General features: G+C 39.7%; 1 protein-coding gene across 2 annotated transcripts; it reads left to right on the top strand.

The window, feature by feature from the left end:
- Positions 1–76: 76 nt before the first annotated feature.
- On the top strand, positions 77–25,265 carry slc15a2 (solute carrier family 15 member 2). Of its 2 annotated transcripts, XM_005940084.3 has the most exons (23): positions 81–202; positions 293–379; positions 1,922–2,009; positions 3,188–3,329; positions 3,726–3,818; positions 4,186–4,285; positions 4,713–4,803; positions 4,885–4,962; positions 5,916–5,998; positions 6,175–6,258; positions 6,364–6,453; positions 10,196–10,240; positions 10,527–10,562; positions 13,142–13,230; positions 16,686–16,767; positions 17,110–17,235; positions 17,701–17,862; positions 20,528–20,574; positions 20,726–20,833; positions 21,113–21,212; positions 21,291–21,434; positions 22,686–22,790; positions 23,523–25,265. In XM_005940084.3, exons 2-23 carry the CDS (start codon positions 371–373, stop codon positions 23,727–23,729), a joined length of 2,109 nt encoding a protein of 702 aa, XP_005940146.1. In that variant the 5' UTR covers positions 81–202; positions 293–370; the 3' UTR covers positions 23,730–25,265. The 2 variants fall into 2 exon arrangements, with proteins under 2 accessions (XP_005940145.1, XP_005940146.1); XM_005940083.3 differs by having other exon boundaries at positions 77–379.
- The last annotated feature ends 125 nt before the right edge of the window (positions 25,266–25,390 follow it).

Here is a 25,390-nt window from a genome sequence, read left to right as displayed (position 1 = left end):
TCAGGTCTGCGGCTGAGTGCAACAACGACTCTATTGTACCAGTAGATCCCGCTTCACTGCAACTTGCGGACCTCCTCCCCTCCCCCCCAAAAAAGGGAGTGAAAGGCGTTGTAAATATACGCATATATAAACACTCATCTGCTACCTCCTTTTTAATATTTCACAAAATACCGAAGTACGGAGGCTCGCTGCTTTTCCTGAGGTGACAAGTCCAGTGTTCTGTGGTGGAATATTAACTTTGAGTGTGCTTTAAGAGTGTAAGTGTCCGAGGTTTTTGCATCTGTGCCTTCAGAGAGCGGAACGGAGTGGGACGGACTTGGATGACAGTGCTGCCGTAAAGATCCCAAACTCTCTCATCTAAAACGACAACATGGGAAAGGTAAACGTGCTGTTTTGTGATGTTTTGCGGATCATGCGCTGAGTTGCTCAGTTAGTTTTGTTGTGCATCTCTGATTTTTACCACGCAAAGATGCGTAGTAAAAGAAAAGAAAACAAAAAAAGAAAAACAAGAAAAGTTGTACGCGGGTTGGAACGCGTGCAAATTCCACGTCTGTGGAAATAAAACACGCAAAGATGTGTTGTTGACGTGTATGCGAAGCATGCAGAAGTGGGCTAAGGAGACAGAGGGAAGTCTGCTTTGAGACCAAGCTCTCACTGAAGCTCTATGCTAAATTATTATTGGTAAGATGATGCAACAGGCACCCCCTCCCCTCTAAAAGTAAACCCACACTAATTGCTGCTTGGAGAAAGCTGGTGCCACATGTGGCCTGAGCGATTATGTTTTTGGAGGTAGCAAATCCAATAAAGGATCATTTTTAATATGCTTACTGTACAGATTTGTTTAATCTCCAGGGGTATCATGCAGAAAATGGACAATATCTACCACGCTTTGATTTTCCTCAGTTGTAGAAAACTGTTGATACAGCGAGGTAAAATTATATATCAGAGGCAAATTGAATGGACATGTTTTCATGCCTTGATTAATTGAAATTAAATGACACCAAAACTGACATGGGGATGGGAGTAAATGTGTTCGCTGTACATTTGGTAAACAAACCCTTAAATTAAGTCTTGGCAATAAAAAAAAGAAACATTACCAAGTAGGGAGGCACAAGTCTAACTACTCCTAGTCAGTGTTTATCTGCTTGTATACACTGGAGTGACTGTGACTCACTGACTGCCTAAAGCTCACTGAATGAGGCCATGGACCTATGATGATGATGATGTTGATGATGATTAAAGCACTGACCTCATATTAATTACATCCAGCTCCAGATCAGTGAGCACATCATTACCAGTAAAATTCTACAGAAGCCTCCATTTTTAGCAGCCGGTTGTGCAAAGTGTTTTACTGCTTGTAGACAGTTTGTATAGAGCTGTAAGTACATGAATCATATACCTTTACATACCAGGGCTACAGCTGATGTGAATGATACGACCTGACAGATGGCCTAAATTGTCAAAATGCACTAAAGCAGCAGCGTAAAGTTGCAGATCATTGTTAATCAAAACATCCCACACGGTGTTTAGTTGAATACTAAACATCCACTCCACAAAAATCCACTCAGAACTCAAGCGATGGATATTTTTCTTCATTTTAACTGAGCCTGGTCTCATTAAAGCTTTAAACCTATAAAACTTCTATTTCTGCGTAATGATTAACTTCGGTATCTTGTGAGATTGACTAACAGGAAGAATCTATCAGCTACATTCCTCTCTTTTCATGTCAGAGTATTCTCTGTCAGAGAATAAAACTATTCACTGAACCTGCCAGTTATTGTTTATATTTGACGAAGGTGGGGGAAAAAGATTAGATAGTGGATTCTGGATGTGCTTTACTTCAGTGTGATTGTTTGGAGAAAATGTGTACTCTTTAAAAAGTGTTGAACTTTGTTCTGTTAATACATTTTGCTTCTTTTAGAAAATTTTTGGGACCAATTACCCAGTCAGCATCTGCTTCATAGTGGTGAATGAATTCTGCGAACGCTTCTCCTACTATGGCATGAAAGGTATGCAAATAAATGCCTGGGCAATGTTACAGTGCAAATCTATATAAAGCCTAAATAAAAGCAAGGTTTTCTAGATTCACAGAGTACTTTTAGCTTGCTACATTACAGATTATGAGTATTATTGGGGCAATATAATAGAGAGGCAACAAATAAGATCTCTCTTGTTCCCTCACACAACCTCACTTATCTCCACAAGTGACAGATTTACTTCAGCCGGATCACACACAAACACACATGTAAATACACCACGCAATTTCCTGCAGGTTTAAGCTGATGCACTGTGTCCACAGTTTCAGCTACTGAAATTTCTCCTCAATCCAAGTGAATTTAAGACTCGGGGGTTTTATTTAATTATACTGTTTCTAAAATGTGAGAGAATATTAAAAAAAATAGACCCCAAATATCTAATTTATTTCAGTCATTAGTAAAAATACCAACGGTATTAATTTTACTAATGAATAAAAGAAGAGAGATCGCATCAGAGAGGTAAGTGGTTTGAAAATAATGGATTACTGATATTCTGTAACCATCAGAATAACCAAGTTGTTTTGGATTTATTCTGGTGGCCTCTACGGTAATTTAAGAGCTACAAGCTAACACAACTGCAGTCTGCCAGGAAATGCCATCTGCTGACGGAGATCAAGAGATGTAGTTGAGTGCTCGGGAAAAGCTAGGACGTCTGTTTTGAATGAAGATGTTGCTTAGTTAACAGTGTGAGTTTTGCAGCACACAAGGTTCATCTTGAACTTTCCCAAGCGACTCTCGTGTCTGTTATGGCTTATTTATTAAGAAAATGTCCCACAGCTTTTTGGTTTTAGGTTAAAATGCCTTAGCTTACCTGAATGACAAACTCAAACCCAGAATGTTTACTTGTGGATCTTCTAAGCTTAAATGTAAGCACAGTGGGTGTCACCGATTACATTATTTAATGTGATGGTTTAACCAGCTTAAAAAAAAATATCTTATAACGGAATATAATCATGTGGTATTGTTGAATTCATGAACTGCGGAGGATTCGCTGAAAGGATTCTGAGTGCAATAATACTTTTAGAATATGACAGTTCATGTTGAAGGCTTAATTACGATGTATTGTGGTGTTTAGGTGTGGGCTTGGGCTTCTCCATCCTGTGAGCTGATTCACAGCTTATGCTTGCTCGTGTGTGTGTGTGTGATCACAGCATTGCTGACACTCTATTTCCTCACCTACCTGAAATGGGACAAGGACCTCTCCACTGCTGTCTACCATGCTTTCAGCGGCCTCTGCTACTTCACACCCATACTGGGAGCTTTCATTGCTGACTCCTGGCTCGGAAAATACAAGTGAGTCTCTCAGCTGTAAATGCACTAAAGTGTGGATCCAAGCAAATAACAAAAATACATTGTGCAAACTGTGTTCATGTTATGTGGATACTTTCTAAGCTTCTGCCACTGGAAAAAACAAACATTTGTTGCCATCGATAAGTCAAAGATTTGGGTTTTTATCTCAAAACGTCTCACTTCATAGCTCGAAATCTTGACTTATAGCTAGCAAAAAAAGTATTTTTCAGTGGTGGAAACAGGCACATTTTATGCGTGTGCAGTATTTCATCATCTCCTTTTAAGCTGCTAGCTTTGCCTGACGTTGCCTGCTACTGGAGATGAATCATTCTGAGCACACATAGAGATTTTGAAGAAGGCCTGAATGCCCTGTACATAATCACAGCTTGCTCCCCACAGGACCATCATCTACCTGTCCATTGTATATGTGATCGGCCATGTGGTCAAGTCGGTTGGAGCCATTCCCACCGTGGGAAGCACCGAATTGCACATGTGAGTTGTCACGAGCTAATTCTATCACTCTGCACAATCACAGCCCAGCACTGTTAGAAGAGGAAGAGGTGAGGAGGTGTAATAATTAATAATCCTTATTGCACTGAAGGAATTTGAGCATTGGTTTCAAAAGTTTTGAATCAGGATAAAATTATTTTTTTGGTCCATGAACGTCATGTCACTGATAAACTGATGCCCATCACAGTTCCCAATGCCATACAGTTTCCCATAGTTTTCACTCAGTGATTCTTTGAGTGCCATTCATCCAATCTCTTCTTTCTTTTCAGCACTGTACTGTCATTAATATACACTGTGTTGTAGTTTGAATCAGCAGTTTGTTTGTGTTTTGTGTCCGTGTGTCCTACAGTGCTCTGTCCATGTCAGGTCTGATACTCATAGCTTTGGGCACCGGAGGGATCAAACCCTGCGTGGCGGCGTTCGGAGGTGACCAGTTTGACGAGGAACATGTAAGCCTTCTTTAGTTTGTGGACGTATTTGTATTATTTTTATTGGTACACCAAGGAAACAAGGTTATCAGAAACCAATCCCAGCTATCTGATAACTTTTATATAACGCCTTTTTTTGAGGCGCGGCTTAGTGATAACTACCTGCCCATCATCAAACATTAGGTACTGAGCCACACATACTTCTCAGAAGTTATCTGTGGCATGTAGGAATTGGCAGTTGCTCGCTAACTGCTTTGTTACTGTGTAAAAATAATACTTTAAACTGCAGTGCTAGATTTACTCTGTGTTATTGGTGTCCAAACAGTGTTTAGGACATATCTGAAAACTCATCTGAAGGCTTATATACTCTTTAACACAACAGTGGTCATGTGGAGTTGTTGTAGCAATGTTAAACTCAGTAAGTGATTATGTTTTTGATCCCTTCTAGACCACAGAGAGGCAGAAGTTCTTCTCTATTTTCTACATGTCAATCAATGCTGGCAGCTTCCTGTCGACTATTATTACACCCATATTGAGAGGTGAGCACATAGTCGTAGTTTTACATGTTACATTATATCCAGTGAGGTCCACTGTGTTAATAACACACACCACTCCTGCAGGTGACGTGAAGTGTTTTGGTGGAGACTGTTATGCTTTGGCCTTTGGGGTTCCTGCAGCCCTGATGGTTGTGGCTTTAGGTGAGTTTTCACCTCAACATTTACAGAGTTTTCTCCAAGTGCTTTTCAAACAGAGCAAGGGATTTTTCAACATAACATTTCTAACTTGACAGTTTTCTTTGGGAAGCATACATTATTTCTGTTTGTGCACAATAACAGAATTATTTCAGGGGAAAAAAAATACAAAACACGGTCAGCTCCCTGAAAAACTGACCTTTTTATTTGAGCCATAGCACAAACCTCTGCTGTGGCAAGAAAATCTTGTAAAATCAAGTCCCTACATTGTCCACAGTTTTTTTTTTTAGCCCTTTCTGCTGTTTTTGAAATGCTTTAATCAACTTTTTCACAAACTCAGTATTTAGGCATGAAAATAGTGCTACTAATAGGGACTGAACTCACATGTTGTCCTTCTTCGATTAGAATCTTCAGTTCCATGTTTTTAGCAACGTGTTGCTAAATGCAGTAAGTGTGCTTATGATATCCGATGCTGCAAACGTTGACCTATTTTCAAACCTGCCAGTCGCATTTCGAGATCTGAGCTTTATTCCAGGCTGTGATCAGCATGCTGAGCTTGCGTTTTCACGAGCCGGCCTTACACTTGATCAAGACCCATCCACATTTGTCCTGACAGTCAGTTGTCTCTGCCTCTCGGTCCCCGTCACCCCTGATCCTTATGGGATTCATGCTTAACTGAACCCTCGCTTTGAAAACAAACTGTGATTTAATTCTTGAGAGGTCACAGACAGATCGCAGTGAGGGTGAAGCAGAGGAGGAGCTTTAGTGCTAAAAGCCTGAAGCACGTTTACAACATGCTAGGTTTTATTACCCCAAAGCCTTCATTAGCAGCTGTGAGAGGACAAACCATCCTTAAATAGGTACTCAGTATTATTTTGGTTCTTCTGACATTAAGGCAATCACTCGCTGTGATCTTCACTCAAACAAGTCCAGTCTGACTCTTCATTTATCGCACACAGTTGTCTTCATTGCTGGCAGCAGTCTGTATAAGAGAACTCCTCCCCAGGGAAACGTCCTTTGGGAAGTCTGCAATTGCATCGGGGTGAGTAATCCCATACTTCTTCCTCGACTTATCTGAGAGCTGAAGTGCAAGCACATTGATTTACTGCTTTTTACTGCCAAGAATCATTAAGAAAGATATGAATTTCACACTTCGGGGTTTCTGTCTCTGTTGTACACACTCCATTTTCATTCCAATTATTTACCTTTGGCCTACAGTTTGCACTTAAAAATCGTTGGAACAAATCAAAACATGACCCACCGAAAAAGCACTGGTTGGACTGGGCTGAGGAGAAGTACTCGGTAACGTCAGCGAACTCCTTCTATTAATTCATTGACGCGTAGAAGTTTTTTAAAAGTCATCTAACCAGTGTGTGTTTGTTTGCGCGCGTGTGTTTTATTTTACAGATGCGTCTGATTCAGGAGATAAAGATGGTTTTGCGAGTTCTGGTGCTCTACATCCCCCTCCCAATGTTCTGGGCTCTCTTTGATCAGCAGGTGAGACAAAATAATAAATAATAATAAACTTAACTTGTAAAACAGAGTTACTTTTACATAATGCAATAACAAGTCATAATCCAAAATCAAAAAGACAACTACACACAAATAAAATAACCGAAAACAGAAGACATTAAACCTTAACAGTGTGAATATTATGACAGGTAAGATAAATAAATACATTTATAAGAATGAATGAATTTATTTACCGATTTAAAAGTAGTTGCTGGAGAAATCCACAGCTCTAACACAAACTGTCCTTCTGTAATGAGCGTGCAGGAACAGATAAAATGTGTCTGAGGTGCGAGTAAATCTGTGATGTAGGTGTTGTGAACCACTTTTGCGGCCCCGAATGCAAGACTCAGGACACAGGAAATAAAGTCAAAAATCATCTTTTAATGCTGCAAGTTCAATGAAATAAACAGAATCCAAAATATTACAGAATAGGACAATAAAATCTGAATGCCAGATATGTGAACAATGCAATTAAGGACAAGAGGAGTCTGAGACAACATATAAACAAGACAGTAAGGGGAGAGGGAACAGGTGGGGAAATAGCCAAAACTTTCAAAGTGAAGTAAAACCAAATACATGTTTCTGTGCCTGTGAAGGCAACTGTTGGTACCTACAATAATATAGATGAAACCCCAACAACCAGACGAACAAAGCACTTGGCAACAGTGGGAAGGAAAAACTCCCTTTTATATGGAAGAGACCTCCGGCTGAATCAGTTTCAGAGAGGCGCAGGCGTGTGGAGCTGAGGGGAGTGAGACACAAGGCTAGACACAGAGTATTGAAATAAAAAACGGAAGTCACTAAACAAGTAACCACTATCAAGACGGGCTTATCAAGACACAAAAGGATACGTCGAAGGCTAGATTACGCAAGAGATCAGAATATAAAACAGTACTACATACCAACACACCTTCAATGACATTACTAAAAGCTTAAAAACTACAGTCCAAAAATGCAAAACCTTGGGTTTAAAAGCCAGAACCATGACAGTAGGTAGCAGCAAGACCATGGAAGACTTTAAAACAGGGGTGGAGAACTCCAGGTCTCAAGGGCCGGTGTCCTGCAGGTTTTAGATCTCACCCTGGGTCAACACACTGGGTCACATGATTAGTTCATTACCAGGGGCCTGTTCTTCGTACTGCGCTAAGTGAGTTAGCTGGATGAGATTGTTGACGATTTCGCGTGATCCTGGATCGTTCGGTTCCCCGAAGCCCATCCGGGACTTGCTGTCATAGCAACAGAGCCGTAAGCGTAAACCTGCTGGGAGCAGGTTTACTTTATGTAAACAGGATTAGATCGCGGCCACGCAGGTATGTCCGCGTCATTTATACGAAAGCAACAGCGATATTCCACCACTGTTTCACCATAAATAAATAACATCAATGTAACTAAAGACTAATGCAGCACCTGATCCATTTATTGATTTCACACAGATACATACAGGTCATTTCCTAAAAAAGGGAAATGTACTATTAACATTCTATTACATGTATGTGATTATTACAGATGTAATTCATATTTCAGAGTAGCAATTGCAAATTACTTCGTGTAATCAAGATGAGAGACCACGGCTATAAAAGCGAAGGTGGATTTGGGAAGCCTGTCGCAGCCATGTCCTGCGGAAGGTGCAAGATTGATAAGGAGAGTTTTCAGAATTCAGCGTATATTGCGGGACAGACAGGATCCTTTAGCTCAGCGCGACAGTGTGCTCATAGAGAGATATCGATTTTCCCGTGAGGGTATTATTTACTTAACCAACTTGTTGACGAGGGGGTGCAGGACCACCACCTGTCTTTTTTTGCTCTGCCCTTTTCTTGGTTGCTGTTATAAACAAACAGATTATTTCAGGGTCTCTTTCCAAGAGACTAAAAGCAATATAAGTGATAAATATTACCATTCTGTAGAATATTCCTATATTTCACTTTTACCTGTTCCCATGTTCTAGTGGGTCCTGTTGTGGCTCTAATGTGAAAGGGGATATAATATAACATATTATAATATAATGTAATATAATATTGGATAATATAGTGTAATATAATAAATCTACCCTACCGCCTACTGGTGTTGGCCAGAGGGGCCGATGGCGCGATATGGCAGCCTGCTTCTGTCAGTCTGCCCCAGGGCAGCTGTGGCTACAACCGTAGCTGCCTCCACCATGTGTGATGAGAACTGAATAGTGGCATTGTAAAGCGCTTTGGGTGCCTTGAAAGCGCTATATCAATCCACTCCATTATTATTGTTCTTATTAAATTACTTACGAGTTTAATTTGTCAGCAACTTTCTGCCAGCCCTCTCTCCTTGCTTTTGCAGCCTTTGCAGTGTTCCCTTGCGTTTTAATTAAACTCTGAAACTCCTGAAATCCCTCACTCAAGAGTTCTTGCTCTGCTGCCGAAAAATACCGAGCCGAGCGCGCTCCGTCGACATTTTCGCCGACCAATCAGAGGGTTGCCGATCAATGTTTCTACTATCGATGCGTAGCCCCTTTTACGACACCCAGTGATGTCACATTACTGCGTCCAGCTGTACTAATCGTCAACAGCAGGTGTGTTCGGGGAACCGGATTAGCGCGCTCACGGTTAGCGCGATGGTTTGGTCTTGGATGTTTCATTTGATCTTGGATGTAGTGAGCGACGTACGAAGCACAGGGCCCTGGTCTCTGGAGAACATCAAGACATGTTGATGTCATTCAGGCATTTAAATCAGCTGTGATGAATCAGGTAGCCAGTGAATCGTAGTGAGGCTGGCAGTGATGCAGTGTTTTGTTTTTGATTTTGTTAGTCTGAACTCATGTGTTTTGAATGAGATTGAGAGGGGAGAGTGATTTTTGGTTGGGAAAAAGACATATGAACCTTCACAATGAGCTGCTCTCCATTATGTATCCAAACCCCATACTTTATACACCATGTACTAAAGTTAAATGCCCAATGAAAATAAGCTCTAGGAATGTGATTAGCACATCAGTTCAATTCGGTTTTATTTATATATCGACGAATCACAACAACAGTCACCTGCATTGTAAGGTAAAGAGCCTACAATAATAAAAAGAAACCCCCCACCAATAAGACAACTCCCTGTGAAGGAGCACTTGGTGACAGTGGAAAGGAAAACCTCCCTTTTAACAGGAAGAACCCTCTGGCTCAGGGAGACTATCTACCGTGACCGGTTGGGGATGAGGGGAAGAAGACAGGACAAAAAAAACCACACTGTGGAAGAGAGCCAATCATTAATAATAACTTATGATTAAATATTCTTAAGTATTATTTAAATAGTGTTCCACTGTTGTGCTCAGGCCTTTATTTCCAGTTTAAGCAACATTTACAGTCACAGCTTTTACTTACTTTTTAATCAAAAAGAAAAACTTGCCTCAGTTCCCTTCCTACTTGGACAGACTGCATTCTGTGTCAGCACAAGATCAAGGTCTTGTGGCGAAACTTTCTTGCAAAATCCCATAAGTGTCTGTTATGTTCTCCTCTGACCAACAGTCAACACAACCATCTGATTATAGAAAAACCTCAAAGCCACATTCAACATTCCTGTTTCTCCTTCCTCCTGTATCCGTTTCTTCCTGTAATTTGACTGATTTAAAACTGATTCCTTAGAGGACATGTCAGAAATACACTATCCCTTTATTATTATTATTATTGTCCCTTCCAGGGAAAATGAGGAAATCCCATCTGCTGTGCCCTAAACAAATTTGACAGTAACAGATGTCTTTTCTTTATTGCAGGGTTCCCGCTGGACACTTCAAGCCACGAGGATGAACCTGGCTTTTGTAAGACCTTACTTACGTGAAGTAATGGTGTCAAGATGTTAAAAAGCTGATGCTGTATTTTCACATTGTTATCAGTGGGCTGGTTTAGATTAGCATCTGATATCACAAACAGTCTTTAGAAGAGAGCTTTTCTTTGTTAGGGTGTTGCTGCAATTTATCATTTTATTCTAGTAAATAACATTGTTTATGGCTCGTTATCAAGTCAAAAAATCATCAACTCATCAAGTTTAGATTTATAAAGATAAAGTTTAAGTGTCTCTCCTGTCTTTGTCTTCTTTTATTATAGGGAAACTCCTTCGCTATTAAGCCTGACCAAATGCAGGTATGTGCAGCTTATTTGGCTCTTGCTGGGATGCAAATTGTGCGCAGTCTCTGCTAATCTAAAAAAGCAATAAAGAACGGCAGAAAGTCCAGAGAAAAGCAGAAAATGATTGTGATGGATGCAGATTTCTTAGCATATACTTGTAACAGTACTGATATATGTGTATGTATATGACCCAAAGTAGTTTTCCAATGGTTTAGCAAGCGAACACACTGTGGTTCAATGCTAATTTTTACCTTTGGAAATGGGTTAAGTTAAATTTACTGTATATTGCAAGGATTCAGTATTTTATTTATCACTGGGTAAATTGTAAACTGCTGACAACTGTTAAACATGCTTTTCTGGCTGATCAGCATATTTGAATTTCAGTAAGAATGATAGATATTTTAATGTATTGTGGCTTTTTAAAAACATTTCATGGTGCTTTATGCAGTCCCCTGAAAAACTAAGTACACCCTTACAGTTTCTATAGATATTAAGAGGGTAAACAGCAGCCAGGTGCTGCTAATCAAATGCACTTAATTCATCATGAACAAGTGTGAACACTTCTATGGAAGCAGAAGTGTTGGCAGTTTGCTGCTCTGGAGCTCTGTTAACACAATACCACAGCCTTCCCAGGAGTGGAAAATCCAAGAGCTACATTTCCGACTCTGTTTGCATGGAGTCTGTTAGCATGCTAGTTAGCATGCTAGATGCTAAAGTTCATCACAGTGCTGGCTTGTTTGTAAGGGTGGCCAGGAAAATGGCAACATGACTTAGGTTTGCAAAGTTGTATCTGGAGAAAACTCAAGAACAATGGAGCAATGTCCTTTGGATAGTGGAAGTAATGCATAGCTCCATGTTTGGTGAAGATTTAAAAAAGGGACAAACACTTCATTCGAACTATGTTGATGGTGGGGTGATGATTTTGGCTTGTTTTCCAGCCACAGGACTTGGACACCTTGCAGTCACTGAGTCAGCCATGAACTCCTGTGTATACCAAAGTATTCCAGAGTGAAATATGAGGCCATCACCCTAACAGCTAAAGCTTTGCCCAAAATGGCCCATGTAACAGCACAATGACCCCAAGCACAGCAGAATGACTGAAAAAGAAAAGAATCAATGTGTTGAAATGGTCCCGTCAACCCAATTGAAATGACTGTGGTGGAACCTTAAATGAGAGTTGTGCAAAAAATAATGCCCACAAACCTCAATAAATGGAAACAACACTGTAAAGAAGAGTCCTCCAAAATTCACCCACAATGTTGTGTTAATGATGAGAGGCTGATAAAGTACAGAAAACCATTACTAAAGGTGGTTCTGCATACTACTGAATCATGGGGTGGACTTAGCTTTTCTCAGGACTTCATAGAGAGCTGTAAAAACTTTTTTTTCACATGAATGTATGTGATTAGTGTCTCCTCCTCTTTTTTGTTTGTGGCAGTTTATCATGTCATAGTTACAGTCACAGTTTTTTCCTGCTAAGAAAAGCAGTAAAAGATGGTGACATGTTAATCTGCACTTGACCATTGGTCATGGCCTTCATTGCAGCCTTTATGGTCACTGGATAAATGCCAGACTCAATTTTTTTCTATTTATTTATTTAAAAGGGACAACACCGTTTGACATATTTCCAATACAGAGCACGAAATTGATGTGCTGCATTTAGAGTTTATAGCTCGTCCCTTATCCACTGAACTGGAATTTCTATCCATTAGTTTCAGAATTTGGTTGTATAAAGGTGTCAGATGCTTAAATATAGTCGGTGGTGCTTAGGCAATATGAAAAATTAGAAAATATCATCTAATGGATAAATAAACGAGCTGCTGAAATGGGCGTGTGGTGTTGAAGTTCATAGTCAAAATTTATGGTTGAAAGTGATTGTAGTTTTCATTGCTAAAACATTAGTAGTTTAAACTACAAACTAGTTACAAAAACTTGCATAAAGTTAAAAGCCACACTGTCATTACAGTCAAAAATAAACCAAAGCCATCAGGAAAAATTAAAATGTTTCTTTTTATCTCCAGTGTCAGCAGGCACTGTGGATGTCATGAGTGAGGCTTACCATGTGAGCCTTGCATTGCAGCTTCACTTATGCCAGTAAAGAGCATTACACAACTTGACTATAAAGTGTTAATGGTTACCGTGTTTTTAAGCTTTACGATTTAAAGACTAAGCATAAAAAAGAGCTTCATGTTGTTCTGATATAAACAACCCGAGACTCTCTCCCTCGTAGTCTCTGTTAGGTTTCAAAGCCAGTGTGCTTGAATACAGCACCATAATTGATGGAGTGTCCTGCACAGCTGTTATATATTTCTAATGCAGAACCTACCAGCTAATCTAAGGCACAGATTTTAAACATCCAGTGAAAAGAAGCATCTCTCAAGTCCCCTCACTAATGAAGACCAATGTTTGACTAGGCTGTGATGAGGCTATTTTCATGAAAACACTTTTATGGTTCTTCTTCACTGCCATCTCTTTACAAGCAATACCGAATCAGGATCTCTCTCTTTATTGACGCAACATTTATGATTTTATGGACTCTACAGAGCTTTTATAGAGTCGTTAAAAGACTAATTTTCCTCCCCCTTGTTGTCTAGATGTTGAATGCTCTGCTGATTCTTGTCTTTGTGCCTATCTTTGACCTCATCATATATCCGCTCGTTAGACTCTGCGGACTCAAGATCACGTGAGTAGTGGATTTTTTTGGCTTTGTTTTGTACTGCCACCTTTAATTTCATTCAGGATCATCTTGTAATCTCGTAAAATGGAAAAAATGAAGCATGTGATTCCACATATATTTCCCAGGATTATGCCTTAGAAAAGAAAGTTAACGATTGAGGGAAGTGTCTGGTATTCATTTACAAATGAATGTTTAATGAATGTTAAACATTTACTTTTAAACCCGACTCCAAAGTACTTCTCACAGTGTAAATATGAATTTCCATACTTGTTTCTCAGGTAGGGAAATTCACAGGGTCCAGAGAGTGCTAGTCAAAGCCATCTTTATTCATTCGACACGCATCACACCACAACTTCTCGACCCTCTCCAAACCCTGATTCCTCGTGTTTTAACATGGGGAATTGAGGATGCCACGCAGGTGCATCCGCCCTCCCTGCACGGCACCGCACACCACGCCCCACCACATTACGTTTTTGGTCGCATTAGCATTAGAGCTGGGCGATATGAGATTTTTTCATATCACGATATGTTTTTTTCATTTCAGGCGATAACGATATCTATCACGATATAAGCCAAATAACTATATTTGTAAGATTTAAATGTGCCGTTGCTCACAAGTAAAATGTGAAATAATCAGCAGCTTGTTTTTATTTAAATATTTATTTCCCATAATAAGTTCAACAGGGTAGATGTACTTAAGGAACATGAGACTTTTTCAGATAAATAAAGGCAAATATTGCAAACTACACAAAAGGCAGCCGCTAAAGCGTTTAAGTTTCAAAATAGAACAAACGAAACAGACTAAATTGTCAATTCCACTTAGAAACAAAATATTAATTCTAAAAATAAATCTTAGTTTGTTTTACAGAAGAACAGACAAAACTGACTAACTTTTGTCAATATCAAATAAACTGAGAACTAAAAGGAAATTCTCAATCTCTCCTTGTTGTATAGCTAGCTTTTCAAACAGTTTTAACAGTTACTTTAGTCTGACAAAAGCCGAATGACGAATTAGCGCTTCCAGTCAGAGACTGAGGCTACGTCCACACGTACACGGGTATTTTTGAAAACGGAGATTTTCCGTTTTCGTTTTAAAAAATAATCCCGTCCACACATAAAGGCAGAAATGAAGGAAAACGCTGCTATGAACATGCCAAAGCAGCAGGTGGCGCTAGATTCCTAACCGTGCAGAAATGTTGGCCAATCAGAAGTCTAGAAGCCTCGGTGGGAAAAAGTAAACAAAGCTGGGCATAGAAGCAGAACCGAGTCGTATGTGTGGAGGGACAGTAACTGTGTGTATATGTAAGCATTTAAACACTGCAGAGAGTAGAATTAACAGTAACAGTATTGTAGAAATTCATTTCACCGAAACAATAACGTGGCAGCACGGTGGCACGGTGGTTAGCACTGTTGCCGCACAGCAAGAAGGTCCTGAGTTCAATTCCACCATCAGGCCGGGGTCTTTCTGTGTGGAGTTTGCATGTTCTCCCCGTGTTTGCGTGGGTTCTCTCCGGGTACTCCGGCTTCCTCCCACCGTCCAAAGACATGCAGCTTGTGGGGATAGGTTAATTGATTAATCCAAATTGTCACTAGGTGTGAATGTGAGTGTGAATGGTTGTCTGTCCCTGTGTGTTGGCCCTGCGACAGACTGGCGACCTGTCCAGGGTGTACCCTGCCTCTCGCCCTATGACAGCTGGGATAGGCTCCAGCGCCCCCCGCGACCCTGAAAAGGATAAGCGGAAGCGAATGGATGGATGGATGGATGGATGATGGAAACAATAACGTGGCGCACAGTGTGACGCATGCACCAGTTTATTGTATTTCCAGACTTGCTTTCGGCACAATTTACAGTGCACGCTACTCTGTTTTTTGTCAGACTTGAAATAGCCGAAATACCTTCACACTACGGAACTTCTATGGCTCTTCCGTTCGACAATCTCTCCGGCATTGGAACCATCATCTGTTTTCTCTTCGGTCACGCTCGGTTGATTTTTCTAGTCGGCACACGCTGCTTCCCAAACAAACACACGTGCGGCTTGGCACTTGTGCTGTACGTAACAAGTCACGCGACGTGACGCTGCGGCTGTGATTGGTTCGGCTCTGCGCTACTTAATTTGGATTGGCTGACCTTTTTTTTTTTTTTTTTAAGAGGACAAGAGCGGCGAGGTCTATCGCGATAGCTTAATTTCTCTATCGAGTAAAAGTTATATCGCGATACATATCGTTATCGTTCTATCGCCCAGCTCTAATATTGTGTAATATTACTATTGTGTGTGTAGAACTCTATTTTGAATGATTTCTGATAAATCTTTGTAAGCGTATAGAGTGAGGTCATATTAACAATTCATTAAAATTTGACTTATATCGACCAACGTCTTCAAGGTCAACTATTAGTTAAAAACTGACACAAAAACCTTATAACCTGTAAGTATAAAGAGATGGTGGTTCTAGTGAAATGTGTAATGTCGACATATAGAAAGTACTGCAAAAGGATTTAAAATATCAAGTAACATTTGACCTCTGGCCTCTCCTTCAAGATTATTAGGTTGATTTGAAAAAAACATAATAACGCTGTATAGAGCAATTTAAAACTGTGTTTCTTACCGCCATCCAGCCTATCCAAGCTGCCATAGGCCATCGTTTGTACTAACAACATATAGGCATATATATAACTGTTCCCACAAAGTTGGCAGCATTAAACTGTCCAAAATGTCTCAGTATGCTGAGGCATTAAGAGTTCCCTTTACTGGAACTAAGGGGTGAAGCCCAGCTGCTGAACAACAACCCCACACCATAATCCTCCCTCCTTGGAGTCAGACAAGTACTGTTCTCCTGGTAAGAGCCAAACTCAGAGTTGTCCATCGGATTGCCAGATGGAGATGTGTGATTCGTGATTCGAGATCACGTCTCCACTGCTCCAAAGTCCAGTGGCGGCATGCTTTACACCAATGCATCCAATCCGATATTTTTTTGTCGTGCAAAGCTGAGAAAGAAATTCAAGCTCACACATCAGTAAAAGCATTTTGCATGATCCATATACAGACACAAGAAAATAGAAATGCTTGGCAAAAACAGGATAATGTGAACATTTTAGGCTTCCCAAAGTTTCCCAAATCATATTCTTAGTGGACCAATTTTCTTTTTAGGAGATCCTGACTTTCTGGAGTTTGCACCCAAGTGACGTAACGCTTCTGAGAGTATCCCAACAATCAGATGATCCCCAATGAGCAAGGAGTTGGTGACAATAGGAAACAAGAACTCCCTTTTAACATTAGGACCAGACTTAGGGATGCACAGCCATAACAAGGAAATAATGCGACAGAAAGTTTGTCAGGGAGGACACTGGTGTGGAAATAACCCTTCTGATAAAATGATAAAGGCACGCTTTCAGAATATTTTAAAAAGCAGTGAAAAACAGGTAAAGGTATTAACTGTTGGGCACCAACTCTCTCTGTTTTCAGACCTCTGAGGAAAATGGCCATGGGAATGGTGTTTGCAGCCCTGGCCTTCGGAGCAGCCACTCTGGTGGAGGTGAACGTTGTGGTACGTATGAGCAGCAATCATAGTGATTGCATCTTGCTACAGAAAAGCACTCACACTCGGCAAAACCCTTACTGCTCATGTTTCCAGGAAAACCTGAATGTGTACAGTTCAGATGTATAATCATAATGGTAGCTTGCAGTTTTAAAGTTTGGATGCCAAAACTTAACAGTATCTTTTTGCTGATATTAAGTACATTTGCTTTTTCTAGCATACCCACCTGAATCTTATACTTTAACTGTTTTGTTGTTGATTTTATCTCATAGTGATTGTCTGACTGGTCAAAAAGTGTTTTCGCTGATATTTTTCCATCACTGTGCTCTGATTTGCTTTTCTCTCTAATAGAAAACTGTGGTGAATCCTGCACCTGCAGGGAAGTGTCTCTTGCAGGTTGTCAACCTTGCTAAAGATGATGTCAGTCTGAAGGCTCCTGGCACCGATCTGTTTCTACAGTCTATCAAGTACCTTGAGGTAAGAAGAGTGCAGGTGGCTAAACTTTTCATAATTTTCACTGTGGCTCAAGGCGAATAGAATTAAAAACTACATTTCCCTGTCGTTCACATGTACAGTGGATTTTTCTTTGCATAATTGTCAGGAGTGTAGGCTGACCATTTTTCAGAGATCCACGTATGTATGAGTGTATGTGTTCTCCAGGTTTCTTACCCCTTTAACTTTGGCCTGCTGCAATTAGAAGTGTGTGTACCTTTTGAAAAAGCAGACATGTACGAAATAATAAATAAACAGAATTCAACTAGTAATACATGTAAGAAGAGATAAGACAAAACTAAAACTCAGTGTGCCGTTAACAGTGAAAATGCTATTTTAACTTTGATTGAGCTGTTCTACAGAAACAAGAGATTTCATAACTTCATTCTGGCAAATGAGTAAGTTTATAATTCAATTTTCTAAAAACATTAACTCTCTGGCTTCTCTCAGGACCCTCCTGGTTATGAGACTGTTCCACTGTCCAACGGGGAGCTGAATCTTGAAGTCACTGTAGTCAATGGAGGAAACTTTTCGGCTACCCAGAAGGTTGAAGAGAAAAAGGCCTACAGTGTCATCATTTACCCCGACGCTACTGGAATCACCTACACATTAGTGAGTGTTCCTACGAGCTGTTACCACATCTTCACTTTTTTTCCCAACACTGTTGACTATTGAGAATTAAATAAGCAATGAGTACAGTTTGGTTTTAAAAGTATTTTTAAAAATCGACATGAGGTCAGCGCTCTGATCCAGAAAGCAGGTTCAACAAACTCTGAGTCTGATCATAAACTCTGTGTTGGGAAACCGAGTTTCCTGTTCCAGTTAAATCAACTCAACTGTGAGTCAAGCATGTGCGTGTGTAGCGAGAGAAAGGCGTCATCAACGGAACTCTGATTCCATGATTCACCATGGCAACGATACAGAGCAGAGCCTACAATTTAACATAGTTGGTCGAGAAATATGAATGAGCGTCACTGTGGACGAGAGAGGAGAAAAGATCCTGTCATCATTTCCCAACTTGAATTTTCTTAACATTTAAATTTTAAATTGAATTATTCGTGTCAATGGCTGGAAGGGCGGTTTGTTTGAGGAGCGGACAGAAAAGCAGACGACCGAGAGACAGGATGACAGGATTTAACAAAAAGCAAGCGTTTGTTCAGGCTGATAACTAAACACAAAAGCAAAAGGCAGAGGCGAACAGAGGCAAAAACTAAACGTTAAGTTGAACTGGAAAAACTAAAACTACGCATGAAAACCATAACACGAACATAAGGATGAGGATGAAGAAAAACCAACACTTGAGAAACATGAAATCCATAGACATGACGGAAAGAAAGCAAACGACCTGACAATGAACAAAGGCAGACAGAGGACTTAAATACACAGGCGGGTAATGAGGGAAGCAGAAACACAGCTGACACAAATGAACATGACACCACAGGGGAAGCAAAACTAGACACACTGAACATGGAGCACAAGACCTTCAAAATAAAACAGGAAACATGACTTAAACACCTGGACCAGACAACATGGAAACAAACGTAAGTAAACATACAGTCAATGCTATAAATGAATTAATACTAAATAATAGAAAACTAAAACATACCAACACAAAGAATTCACAGAAAATCCATAATCTCAAAAATGCTGGGTCATAGACCGAGCCCCCTGACGATTTAGCTATAACGTAAGTGGGACAAGCTGTCATCTGCAGCAGGCAGTTTAATTAAAAATGAATCATGGACCTTTGATAATAGGACAACCTATTTTGATCATTTGCAGTGGAAAAGATGTCGAGGTTCAAATTCAAATTTTTAGACGTTTTAAAAAGTTGTTCATTATCGTTTAATGACTGTATTTCAGCGTGTGTGCACATTTAACATGTTGTCAGAACACGTTCAAGTTCTCTGAAACTCTGTAAACTACTCTTAGTCCCACTGCACAATCTGAAAGCCATTTACGGCTCATCTTTACAATCTTGACATCATCTCCAACACGATGCCAATGTTGTCATACATTTTTCCATCAGTGTGACAGATTACAACACAACAGCAAATGATTCTTCAGTGACGAGTGTTTTTTGTGACTAAACCATCTTATTTTTTTTTTAAACAGTTATTACCACAGGAATGGACGTGAAATATTTAACTGGACATTTCAGGGAACTGGCGAACACATAGACATTTATGCATTTCCATACGTGCTATAATATCAGCTGTCGGTCAGCTGGTTCAGGTGCAACAGAAGAGGAAGAGTCAGAGAGAAATGATCCATTTAAATGAAATCTCTTTATGGAAGAGAAACCCCAGAGTTGCCATCATCTTGTGGTTGTGGAGTTAGACGTGTCTGCTTGATCACATTAAATAAACACACTAAGCAGACAAGTCCGCTTAGCAGTTTGGTGCACCTGGTTCACACTGAGGTCAGTTAGTAAAGAAAGGCAAAAATACAAATGCAGAAATTCAGATTAAGCTGTTTTATTGTGGGACTCGGTAACAGGAGATTAATACATCGGCACCATAGGTACATCATAACCACAGATCATTCTAAAACCCTACGCAGAACAGAATAAATCTTTATTGTCACTTTTACAAGAACAATGATAGACAGTTAGGCTAGGTAGATTTTTATATTAAAATTCATATTTTATTTATTAAAATTCCATTAGAATAAGTTAAAGAGGTAGTGCAAATTGAGTAAGATGGTTGCAATATAATAAATATGGTTTATAAACACAGTGGAAATGTTAACAGCACAGTTAACCTTCAATTAAGGGCATCTTTGACAGCCTGTGGGTAGAAACTTTTATTGAGTCGGGGGGGGGGGTGAATCTGCATGCCAATAATAATCACATTAACGTCAGAATAAGGAATTATATTATTAATAGCCTAAGTGTAAGGAATCACAGATGTCCGCAATTTCCTGGAGATTGCAAAAACTTGAAATTCTCAAGCGAAAATTTACAAAGAAGTGGAATATGTTTGAATAAAAACAAAAGCAAAAAGAGCGACCCAGGATTTGTTTCCATCATGGCTGCCACAACCACAAGCCAATGAACACATAATGCACCAGCACTCAGTGGTTAGGTCGTTGGCTCTACAAAGATTCACCACAGAAGTCTAAATCAGCTGTAATAAGCTGAAGGATTACACAGACTCTCTATGAACGCTAATCTGCATTAATATTTATACAAGTTTCTAAAGAATTCCCTTGAGTCTAAATTGAAAATATGGCATAAATTACAAATAGCAGATGTTGATGTTTTTTAATCTTTCAGGTAGAAGATCACATAACAAAAAACGAAGAAGGGAATCCATTATTGAGGTAAAACCTTTTTTACCTCGAGGCTGTTGCTAAGCTTTTGTGCTTAAGCTGTAAAGCATCTGAATCTGCTTGTTCCCCTGCTGCTTTAAAATATAGGTCAACCTGGAATAATGAGGTTTGCTCACGAGTTCTCCTGGTTCATATTTAACAGGTTCCTCAACACACAGCCGGAGGCCTTAAACGTAACGGTGGGAGATAATAATTTCTACATGTCCTCCGGGTACAATGTGACTCATAACAAGACCGTGCAGCGGGGCGAGTAAGTTGGATTTTTGGGAAGTGGTGGTCAAAACTGGAAGGAAAAGCCCTAATGCCAAATATCTGCTAAGCTTTTCCCAACCTCACAAAAAAGCAAAAACAAGAGACATCACTTTTTTCATAATTCCATGTCCAAAGAGATCATAATGTTGAAGCTGTGATTTTTTCTGTTTTGTTTAAAGCAACAAACAGTGTTAATATCAACGTATATCTTGTTAGTTAAATCATGCTGTTTGATTTTTTTCCTCTAATTCACGTAACTCTTCTGCCCTCTGGACAGATACACTGATGTCTCCTGCATTTCAAACTCAGGAAAGACCTCTAAACTTAACCTGGGCCTGCTGGACTTTGGCGCGTGTTACACTGTCATTCTCACAGAGGTCAGGATGCTTTCTAACAACTTCATTTAGTCATCACAGATCATAGCAGTTTTACAGCCCTTCTGTGTCCCTTCTCAGGAGGCGGGTAAAATTGTGCCTCACAAGATCGAGGATGTGAAAGCCAACAATGTGCACATTGCCTATCAGATCCCACAGTACATCCTCATCACTGCTGGAGAGGTCATGTTCTCCATCACTGGCCTGGAGTTCTCCTACTCACAGGTGATGTGATACACACTACCTATCAGGATTACCAGTACTCATTCCACTGAAAATCTTTGTTTGGAATATTAAACACTGAAAGCTTTTTGGCTTCAAAGAAAAAGGTTTTCAAGGACAGTAGCTTCCAACCAGGAAAATTCTCCAAACTGGAATACATCTGGTTGGAAAAAAGGGAAAGTTGTCTTACAACACTTTTGTCCATATTAGCAAACACAGGAAGCTTTATACTTATACTTAGCTTTAAACTGTAGCACTTAGATGTATTAGCCCAGTACTGGTCCGTGAGTCGTTTGGTACCAGGCCGTGAGAGTTGAGGTTCGGGTGTGAAATGTATGGTTTTCAGGGTTTTTATCGGTTTTAAGCGTTATTTTGTTATCGTTTTTGTCGTTTGCTTGGTTTTTCTGGGTTGTTTCACATGCGTTATGAATAAATCTTCTTTTTCGGTACCGGTACTAGTTTTATTTTGTTGTATTTATCTGCGACACCTTAAAGGCCGGTCCGTGAAAATATTGTCGGACATAAACCGGTCCGTGGCGCAAAAAAGGTAGGGGACCGCTGTATTAGCCCACTGCCCAGTCTATGCCACAGCTGCCTTAAAAAATTATTTTTGTAACTATCAGCGCGGTTAATTTATGTTTCTGTAAGGGTTAATCCACCAGTATACACAGACTTCAAATTTACTGCTGACTTCTCTGTGTGCCAGCTCAGTTTTAGGGTATAAAAATGTGAATTCAGTTGAAAAAGGTTTTTTAAACCAATGTTTTTGACCGATTTTGGAAATATTTGTGGTTTCATGACAGGCGGGCTAATAAAATTTGTTAAGCAATTTGAATAGAAATTATTACTGAAGCAGAGTATGATGATGTAAAGCATTTAGCTACCTTTTTATTCCAATGTAATGGCCATAAAGCTGACATCCACTAGCTTGCTGTGTGTCAGAGGAATGCTGCGTTTCAGAGCAACCTGTGACATTAAAGACTGATAAACAAGACACAGGTTTTTAGAAGAGCTGTTTATTAAAGATCCCATGAAATTGGAATTTTCTGTAGAAATACTTAGAAAACGGTGCGTTTACTATTAAAATTTTAATCCACTGAATGTTGCCCAAGGAAGTGATTTCCCCTCCAGATCTGTTTCTGTCATATTATTAAGATGTTAAATTCCTACTTCACGAATCAATGAAATATGTGTACAGTCCCAGGGCTGCCAGCTGTCTTTATTTCTTTAACCCTGCATCTGTCTTACCCCCAGGCTCCAGCCAACATGAAGTCAGTGCTGCAGGCTGGCTGGCTGCTCACGGTGGCATTTGGCAATGTGATAGTGCTGATTGTGGCAGAAGGGGCAGGACTGGAACAGGTATGACTCTTGAAGGGCATTGTGGGAAACATTTAAACTCTTACACAAAAAAGAAAGAAAGGTTTTTAATCACCGGCCACTTCATTTGATTCAACTACTCAGCAATCGAGCATCTAATCAGCTAATTGTAGCAACTCAGCTGCAACCGGCAACATGCACCTAATAAAGTGGCCGGAGAGTGTATAAACCCTAACTACTGAAAATTACATCTTAACGTGTTAATAACTGGTAAGGATCGTTATTGTAATTCAGTGAGACACATAGAACAAAATTTGTTGTGTCTGTTGAATGAAAGAAAGCTGCATCGCACACCGGCCTAATAGATGATGTCATAAAGCAATATACTTAAGAGATAAAAACACTGAAACGCTTTAAAGTAACAGAAATATAATAAAAGCCATAAAAACAGACTCTAATGGACAAAAAGAAAGATTAGAAGTGCTATGTACAAAAGTTTCATTATTGCAATGTATCATAAAGTAGAAATAAACCAAAGCTACCTGTGCACTGTAACAAGGTTTAATGGAGAGATAAGGATGAACTTGGGGTATCTTATAATCCACTGGAGCGTGTTTCTCACCTCTTTTATCCCACAATGTGTGTACCAAAAATCGCCAGCTTAAATAAAACGTACTTCAGCAACTAAACGGTTCTGTGTCTTGGTGAGCAACAAATGAACTGAATCGGTCACGAGCGCGTGCAGCGAACACTAAACTCTCTCTGTTATCTCAGTGGATAGAGTTCTTGCTGTTTGCCTGCCTGCTGTTGGGCGTCTGCATCATCTTCTCCGTCATGGCCCACTTCTACACCTACGTTGACCCCGAAGAAATGGAGAAGCTTTACCTGGAAAACTCAGTGAGGGAGGAAGACGACAGTGACTTCAAGAAGAAAAACAACGAGATAGAACTGAACAAAACGGGGAAGAGCACCAAAATGTAATACCACGACATTAGTCACACCTCATTATACGTTTGGCTGCTTTGTGCTTTATAAAGGTATTATTTTAGTGAAAATGAAACTCTAAGATGTGATTGTTGGAGATTTCTTGTGGTTTTAAAGTGTAGGACTCGTGACATCATTTAACATATGTTGTGAAAAACTCCCGTTTCAAACTTTATAACCTTACAAGGAAAGGACTTCCTGAATCAAACTTAAAATATGAAATAATGTTCGAGGAAGACAAAATAGTCATTTCTGCAAAATGATCAATAGTGTTATTAAAGCATGTTAATACTACACTGTATATATTTGTTGCATATTAACCCCATGTCAGAATGCTGTTCATGATAATCACAAGCTGTGCAAATATTGGACAGAAAGCATTCAGTTCGCTTTGTGTGCCTTTATCACAATGTTTGATTTCCAGAAAACAAAGCTCATCATTACTAAACGTCTGATGTGATATGATCTCTAATTACAAGGGTATTTCTGCCTGTTTGTACCTGAACAACTAAACAAAACGGAGTTTCTCAAACAGGTTTCAAGGGTCTGCATGTAGTGCAGCCAGTGTCTGAAACAATCTTTCAGTAGTCGTGGATACAAGTACACAAATTTACAAGTTTGTCCCTCTAGAGCTGTTTTTTTTTCTTTGAAGAAACAAAAAAAGTCACATTAGCCACTTGAATTTTAAAAAAGTTCCAGTCTGGTTGTTTGGATCTTAGAAAGCAGCTGTTTCATTACAGAACCTCAACCACTGGGTAGATTTCAGTCCTGATTTATCAGCTTTTGACTGTAACTCATAACTGCTTCAGAAGTCTATACAAGGGAAAATAGAAGGATTGTATTGACACGTGTCACATGTAGCGCTAATGGTTTTCCCCTTTTACTCACACATAGTTAGGTTTAGACTTTTAACATTGATTAAATGACTTTCACATATTCGATGCTTGAATCCTCTTTTGTTCTTGGATTGGCTCCCTTTGCAACCACAGACACAGTTTTAACGTACACATGCAAACCTAGACGGATTCATCAGGGGTACCTGGGGTTCAGCATCTTGCCCACAGGCACGTCAACAGCTGCAGGAGCTGGGGAGCGAACAAGTAACCTTCTAAATAGGAGACAATCTAAGCAGCTGTGAAAGGAAAGCTTTCTGAGGGCCTGGGTCAGAAAGCAGTGAGGAGCGTAAGGGATCCATACAGGAGCTGAACAAGTAATCTATTGAAAAAGTCCACTTTTATTCATTCAAAAAGTCTTATTTATGCCACCTGGAAAAAAAAGAAGTCTTTTTTGCATTCATTTGTACCACTTGTAGTCCTTGTATCCACCTGTGAATGATTTCCCTGTAAAGGTTTCTGCTTTGCTGACGTTGAAGTTTAAAATTGTGCAGAAACATCCAGCTTTGTTTTTGCATACATAATGATTTCTTTTACTGTTTATAGGCAGAAAAATCACAGATATGAAAAAAAAAGTAAAAATTATGAAAGAATTTCTTGCTACTGTTCATGCTGCTCATTGGGACACGTCATCATCACAGAGCCATCTTTGCAAATCAACAAGTGTGCTGTTAAAAAACAAAAAGAAGTATGATGCAAAGTGCTGTATGTGTGATTTTTTCAAACCTGCAGAAACTGATGTTTTTTGCCTGTGGTTTGTTTTTT

Source organism: Haplochromis burtoni, unplaced genomic scaffold (genome assembly GCF_018398535.1).
Source record: "Haplochromis burtoni strain Fernald_Lab_line unplaced genomic scaffold, NCSU_Asbu1 Contig_275, whole genome shotgun sequence".
In the NCBI taxonomy this organism is placed as follows: Eukaryota; Metazoa; Chordata; class Actinopteri; order Cichliformes; family Cichlidae; genus Haplochromis; species Haplochromis burtoni.
The sequence above is the reverse complement of the archived record's forward strand: the minus strand, read 5'-3'. Positions and strand labels throughout refer to the sequence as shown.